The following is a 7,816-nucleotide window of genomic DNA, read 5'->3' on the forward strand; positions in this document are numbered from 1 at the left end:
CTGGATAGTGTAATGGTTAAGGGCTCTGCCTATGACACAGGAGACCTGGGTTCAAATCTCGGCTCTGCCTGTTCAGTAAGCCAGCACCTATTTCAGTAAGGAGTTTCTTGAGCAAGTCTCCTTAACACCGCTACTGCCTACTGAGTGCGCTCTAGTGGCTGCCTCGCAAGCGCTTTGAGTCCGACAGGAGAAAGGCGCTATACAAATACTGCAATTATAAGCTGGGTTTTTTTACCTGTAAGTCAGCCAGTAAATGGTATCATCCTGATTCAAAACTTCTCACTAAATGAGAAAGCAATGCAACTACTCCAAAATGTTTGTGATTTGGTTTGCTGGGCAATACCATGTCTTGTTGGTACAGCGCAGGGTCTAATGGTGACAGCATCTGTTCTGAGACTTTACCCCTCGCAAATTTGGGACACGTAATTGATGTGGTCTGAGACTTGATCTGGAGATCTTGACAACCTGAACTGCTGATAAGTAGTTCCACTGCACTGAAGTTTAGAGCCATTACATTTTGTGCACCCACCGATTAATATAAATACAGTATGCACGTCTATAGTAATTCTGCATGATTTTTCACATGGTTGTCTCTGTAATGATGGGGAAGCCTTGTTAAACAGTTGAACCCATTTCAAAGTGCAACTTATCTCAGCTACCTGGTCATCAGAGCTGTATAGACAGTGTACATGCCCACATTGAACATATTTGAGCAAGGTCGAAGAGTTCTCATGGTTCTTCCTTACCACCTTGATCCGTCATGTACACATAGTAGGTAAATTTTACGGTACAACTGCATATTACTGATTTTTAACGACGCAGTAATTTCAGCACACAGAAGGTATACTTCAGAAAAATGCTGGAGTTTAGCCAGCAAGTACATTGTTATATGGCCAGCCCAAACCCTAGGCACAAATTAAACTAATTTATTTGTCTGTTTCTGCATTTCCTCTGTATAACATTATTATTGTTTTATGGGAAAGATGTCGCCAGTTAAAAATTACTACATTTTTGTCTTAGGTGTGTGAGTCTTTCCCATTTTATGGTTAAAAAATGAATACGCTCAGTACAGTGCCAGCCTCTAGAAGCCAATAAAAGGGTCTTTTTTGGTTTATTGCTGACCAAGCCCACAGTTGGATTTGTATAAAAGGCCTAGCTCACCATCAGTAGACAACAGAGCCATTGGTCACTGTTCATTCTGCTTCCAACAGAGCTGCTCATCACAACACAGCGTGTTACATCAACATGGCTCAAAAATCATTCAAGCCTGCAAGGAACTTCAGCTCTACTTCTTCTGTATGCCCACCAAGGAGTGTTAGCGGATTCAGCACAACTTCATACCGCAGAAGTCAGAACTATGGAAGCAGAAGCCTTTTCAATTCTGGCTCTGGTAGCAGCAGAATATCCGTTGCAAATGCTAATAACCTGAGGGCTTGTGGAGTTGGAACTGGACTTGGTGCTGGATCAGCCTACAACTATAGGGCTGGTAGTGGATTCGGTAGCTGTGGATTTGGAGCTGGCACTGCAATTGGTGGATATGGATCTGGATATGGTGTTGGTTCTGGTTTTGGCTGTGGATTTGGAGGCGGTGTCGGCATCACACCAGTTACCATTAACCAACACCTTCTGACACCCCTCAATCTTGACATTGATCCCGCCATCCAAAAAGTGAGAAAAGAAGAAAAAGAGCAGATTAAGACACTGAACAACCGATTTGCCTCCTTCATCGATAAGGTACAGTATAGCAGAATACTTATTCTTTGATGGTAAAGAATTGTATTGTAAATGATCTTACTAATTCACTTCTGTCACCTAATTTATAGGTCCGATTCCTGGAACAGCAAAATAAAATGCTTGAGACCAAATGGACTCTGTTGCAAGAACAAAAAACCGTAAAAAGCCACATTGAACCCTACTTTGAGGCTTACGTAGCCAGTCTGAGGAGGCAAACTGAAAACATTAATGGCGACAGAATCAGACTGGAGGCTGAGCTGAAGAACATGCAAGATATTGTAGAGGAATTCAAAAACAAGTAAGTAAACTTACAGAGAACAGCAATGACATGAAAAAAAAATTTACTAAGCTTATTTGGGCCATGTACCAAGGCTGTACAGGCCAAGGCTGATGTTACTGGTGTTAAAAGGTTCATAGGTGGGCGTGTGCATGGAGTGATGGGAAAGGTTACTTATAAAAAAAAATCACATCTCAGAAATGACTATATACATGAATGAACAATCGACATTAAATTTGAGTTTTGTACATCGAAATGAATACATCACTTTGAATCAAGCCAAGATGCTTAGTATATATTTTTTTGATTTTTAAGGTATGAGGATGAAATTAACAAGCGCACAACAGCAGAAAATGAATTTGTTGTACTCAAAAAGGTAAGAATCCACTTGAAGAGTGGCTAAGGGGTTGGCATTCTTACATGCAGCATTGGGTCTGATTACCACCAAGAAAGGCCTGTGTATGGAGTTTATATTCTTATAGGTTTATGTTTGCAGGTTTCTACCTACTTTTCCAAGATTAAGTGGCAGATTTCACTGGTTCTAACCAAATTGCCAAATTGTTCATATCAAATCATGTGCGTCAATGTTACTTGCCAAACATTCCAGCCATTGTAAAAAAAAAAAAAAAGCACATGGTTGCAGCCACACCTTCTTATTATGTTTGCAGTTGGGGCAGGGTGTGAGTCCCATGACCTAACAGTTCATACCAAATCATTGTTACTTGACAAACATTTCAGCCATTGTAAAAAACAAAAACATGGTTGCAACCATACCTTCATATTCTGTAACGTTCTATTGGTTATACCAGAAACTGGTACCCTGCCTTGTCTCTGAAGGCTTCACTGATGCTTCTTGAGGTCTATCAGTTGCTGTAGCAACCTCTTAATGATAATTTATATACTGAGTTCTACCATTATGGTTACATCTATAAATTTGAATGGAAACAGTGTACTCTATTAAACTAACAATGACTTATGTCACCTTTTAATTAGCTGAAAAGTTGTTCTGCACAAAATATATGCAATATGTATTCCTTTGCTTGTACATGGTCTGTGAAATACAGCATAATGTACAAAACAATGTCTGATAAAGCATGTTATATATTTTAATTATAGTGCTGGAAATTGCCAAAGTCTAGTCTATGTTAAAGCTTTTATAAGTTTATACATTATGGTGATATTAAAAATATAAATATACATGAAATACATATTCATGTTTAAATTTACATTTCTTGCTTTTTTCCCCAATATAAAACATTTGATTCTATTTCGTACTTTTTTTTAGGGAAAATGCAAAATATTGGCCCATTATTATGCACATCCAATAGGAAAGCTCAATACACTTTATAGCCAAATGGCATTGCCTTAGCCAAGACTTTATATCAATGGTCAAGACAGTAATGGAAGGATTGGTCCCTGCACCCCGGGGATGTAAGATGTCAGCTTGTTAATATGGAGCTTATCAAGATGTAGTCTTACTTACCAAGGTATACAGAGTATCATAGCATCTTTACAATGCTGGGTATTGAGTGACCAATATGAAAACTCCACTTGTCCTTTGACTACATTTTTGCTAGTTCGTATTTTTCTTCCCATGCCACTAGCACTACCTCATTGTGGCTTTTCCCTTCCTGATTTCTTCAGGGCTTAGTGCAAAATGCTTGTGGAAGCCGTGCATTCAAGCTCATACAGCCTGTCCACCTGCCTTATAAAATCTGTGACCAGCCAACTTAAATCACTGATGATATCTTCTCAGATAAATGATGTTATCTAGGCTGTAAATAAATTCTCTCATTGATTTTTAGGATGTAGATGCTTCCTACATGAACAAATCAGAGCTGGAGACTAAAGCCAACCTGATGCAAGATGAAATCAACTTCCTCCGTGAAGTCTACCAACTGGTAAGTATGATGCATGTCAAACTGTTATCTTTATACACAACAAGCACATTCACACATATATTGTTTTTAGGTTGTCCTGAAGGCACATTCATACATGGCTCATGACTACATTTCCAGAAAAGTTAGCTAATTTTGTTGACCAAATCCTATCATAGACAGTCAAAATCAACAACATATTGTCATATTTCAGGAAATCGATCAGTTGCATGCTCAGATCTCAGACACATCAGTCATTGTGTCCATGGACAACAGCCGAGACTTGGACATGGAGAGCATCGTCGCAGATGTCAGGGCTCAGTATGAAGACATGGCCAAGAAGAGTCGTGCTGAAGCCGAGTCTTGGTATGAAAGCAAGGTGAGTTCAGCCATGAAGTTAGTCGCACTGATGTATATTCATAATCGCTGTATTTGCTTGATGCCTCTCAATCACTATTTTAAATCTCATGCGTGCTTATTTTCAGTTCGAACAGCTGCGAATCACTGCCGGAAAACACGGGGATGATTTAAGGAACACCAAAAACGAAATTGCAGAACTCAACAGAGTGATCAACAGGCTCAAGGCAGAAATTGAGGGCTTGAAGGCACAGGTATGATGACTGATGATAAATTATATTCTGCACATATGCCCCCCCCCCCCCCCCCATTTTTTGCCAACAGTAGATTTTAGACAATGTTTTGCAATTGTTACTGAAGTTTTATGGATAACTTTCCCGCTGATGATTTTATTATCTCTGTTCATCTAGTAAGATCTTGTTTTATACACTTTGCTACTGTTATTTAAGTGTATGACTTTCACTATGACTAATTGTTTTTGGATGGTTTTCTTAACCCAAGCGTGCTAAGTTGGAAGCCGCCATCACAGAAGCTGAGGAACGCGGAGAAGCTGCTGTCCGAGATGCCAAGAATAAACTGACAGAACTGGAGGATGCTCTGCAGAAGGCCAAGCAGGAGATGGCTCGCATGCTCAGGGATTACCAAGAGTTGATGAATTCCAAACTTGCACTGGACATTGAAATTGCCACCTACAGGAAGCTGCTGGAAGGAGAGGAGTCCAGGTGAGCATATGGGGAATTATGTCATGAAAAATACATGATCCAGCAAACCTGGTTTTGATGTATTAACCACTTCAGTGCCAGGGGACTCTGGCCCCTGAAGGACAAGAGTCCGCTGGTACCAGAAACCGGCACATAACGAAAAATTGCCACACATACCCGCCACTTCCGCCATCCACACCGCACACCCATCGCCTCAGACCACCCACTCTGCTGTCTCTATGACAGCAGAGCCCTGTGAGCCAGTCAGGAGCTTCTTTCATTGGCTCCTGATTGCGTGATCAATGTAAGCCAATGGGAATTGCTCACATTAATGACAGGGTCAGGAGCCAATGAAATCGGCTCCTGACCGGCTCACTGAGCTCTGCTGTCATAGAGACGGCTGGGTGAGTCAGCTGTGATGGGGAGACAGCGACGAGATGAGGTGAAGTCTACGCCCTGGCAGGAATAACAGCATCAAAACAGGGCATAGATTTCAATCACCATCATCTGGAAGCGGTTAAGAACTGTCTGCTATTAGGTAGCAAAATCTTGTGCAGCCTCCATCTAGATCAGGGTTGTCAAGCTCAAATACAAAGTGGGCAAAAATTGAACACTAGAACCAAGTTACAGGCCAACCTCAATGTCTAGTAGCCACCTCCCCTCCTTATAAAGTCCCCTGGTTTCTAAGGCCTTCCTCCCTCTGCTACACAGTTCCCTGGTGTCTAGTGGACTTCTTTCCTTCCCTATACAGTTCCCTGGTGTATAATGGTCCTCCCTCCAATAAAGAGTTCTTTGGTGTCTAGTGCCCCACCTCCCTCCCTTATACAGTTTTCTGGTGTCTAGTGGTCCTCCTCCCTCCCCTATACAGTTTCATGGTGTGCATTACTTTTCCCCTTTCTCCCGCATATGTCTTCCCTTGTTATCTAGGGCTTCACCTCCAATATAGCCTCCCTAGTGGGCCAAACATAAGGCAAAGTGGGGAAAGCACTTGTGGGCCAAATTTGATACCACTGCAGGCCAAATTTGTCCCACGGGCCAGAGTTTGGCATGTATGATCTAGATCATACCGGACCATATTTTTTAAACGGGGATTTCAGGCAAAACTTAATATTGTAGAATTTTATGGAATGGGAAAGAATCACACAAGGAACAGAAAGTACAATGAAATCTCTCCAACTAGGACAAAGACAAAACTTACTGAAGTGAGATTTTATGACCAGAGGCACAGAAAAAAATAAAACCCTTCTCTAATCTCTCTAAATCTATAAAGCTAAAATGAAAAGGCTTAATTAGAATGGTTGGTTTAATTTCGAACCCTGGTAAAGCAGGTACAAGGTATTCCACGATATATCAGATTTTCCTTATAAGCTACTGTGTATGTTTCACCCAGATTGGTATAATAGTGCCAGAGGCACAAACACAGCTAAATATTAAGAGATAGTCTTGCTGGGGAAACCTGATACCATGGAACTGTTGTTGTTAGCATTGTCATCCCTTCTGTTGCTTATAATCTTCTTATTTTGTGATTTGCAGGATGTCCGGAGATGGAGGTTGTGTCTCTATATGTAAGTATACCTACAGTACATAACCTATAATGTATTGTTATGAAAATGCAGAAACAGTAATTGATAAAAGCAGTTCACAGAAACCATGGCAATAAAATCAAAAGAAAATTGAGCGAAAATTTGTTCCAGATCACCTAATTTACTGCAGCATCTCCAGAGACCATAAATTAGCTGCAGAAAAACCTTTCCATCATGTGTTGAGTTTCAAATGCATTGGCACATTACAGGTTTACTTTATAGCCTGATTTTGTTTGTTCAGATCCCGTCAAGTATTCTTTGCTGCTCCAAAAATATATGTCTCTGCACCCCCACTCCCCCTTTTTTTTTAATTAAAGCCTTGAAGGTCTATGAGATCCCGGTGGCAGGAAGTAAAGGTGACTTTCTAAAATATGGACATAGAAACCCCAAAAGGGATTCTAAAGCCTATTTGCATTCATTTCCTATCCTCAGTATACAAAACTACTTTTTTTAAAGTGTATATTGATTGGCACGGTGTTACATGCAGTATTTTTCCTTTTTTTTGCAGCCGTGGTGAGCTCCACCACTGGAGGAATAATTGGCGCAGGAAGCTACGATGGTTCCAGCAATCTCTACCATGGTGTAACCGGATTCAGCGCAGGAAGTGGAAGAGGTCCATCTAGCAACAGACTAAGCAGCGGTACCAGCACAAGCGGTGGTTACACCACAGGAGGATCATACGGCAGCTCTACCGGCGGTGCAAGCACTGGCGGGTACAACCAAGGGGGTGGTAGCAGCAGTTCCAGTGTTAACATTGTCACAAAAACATCAACAGTTACCAGAAAAAACTAAAACCATCTAAGCCCTGACCTGATATCCCCGGCAAAGTTCTGTTCATCTAATCTGCTTCTTACTCTCCAGACCCTTTAGCAAATATTCTAACATCCCACAATTTTCCCCAAAACAGCTTACTGCTCAGTCACTTTATAGCTCTCCAGAATGGCATCCAACAATTTACCATCTAGGCATCTACCAACTCACAAGAATTCATCTAGCATTACAGAGCCTTTGATGTACATTGCTTACCTACCTTAGACACATGTGCAGTCCATGTTGCCATACTACAATGCTTATGACAACCTGATACCATCAGCTCTGTCAATCTGTGTGCATCATCTATCTAAATTTCAAGGTATTGCTTCAAGTTCATTTAGCCAGCATTAAGAACATTGCACATTTTCCTTTCTTAAAAATACCTTTCAGTTTGCCAACTCTAATATAGATGAACAGTGACACTTCCATCTTTTTGCCCAGGCCCTGTGATTTATGCCATCAAATAAGCAAAGG

The 7,816-nt window shown here is 41.0% G+C and overlaps 1 protein-coding gene across 1 annotated transcript; it reads left to right on the top strand.

Moving 5' to 3' along the window:
• The first annotated feature begins 1,221 nt into the window (after window positions 1-1,221).
• LOC137544034 (keratin, type II cytoskeletal cochleal-like) lies at window positions 1,222-7,571 on the top strand. Its single transcript, XM_068265103.1, has 9 exons — window positions 1,222-1,734; window positions 1,824-2,032; window positions 2,327-2,387; window positions 3,817-3,912; window positions 4,103-4,267; window positions 4,374-4,499; window positions 4,747-4,967; window positions 6,480-6,511; window positions 7,038-7,571. Exons 1-9 carry the CDS (start codon window positions 1,246-1,248, stop codon window positions 7,319-7,321), a joined length of 1,683 nt encoding a protein of 560 aa, XP_068121204.1. The 5' UTR covers window positions 1,222-1,245; the 3' UTR covers window positions 7,322-7,571.
• The last annotated feature ends 245 nt before the right edge of the window (window positions 7,572-7,816 follow it).

Source organism: Hyperolius riggenbachi, chromosome 2 (genome assembly GCF_040937935.1).
Source record: "Hyperolius riggenbachi isolate aHypRig1 chromosome 2, aHypRig1.pri, whole genome shotgun sequence".
NCBI classification, from domain to species: domain Eukaryota; kingdom Metazoa; phylum Chordata; class Amphibia; order Anura; family Hyperoliidae; genus Hyperolius; species Hyperolius riggenbachi.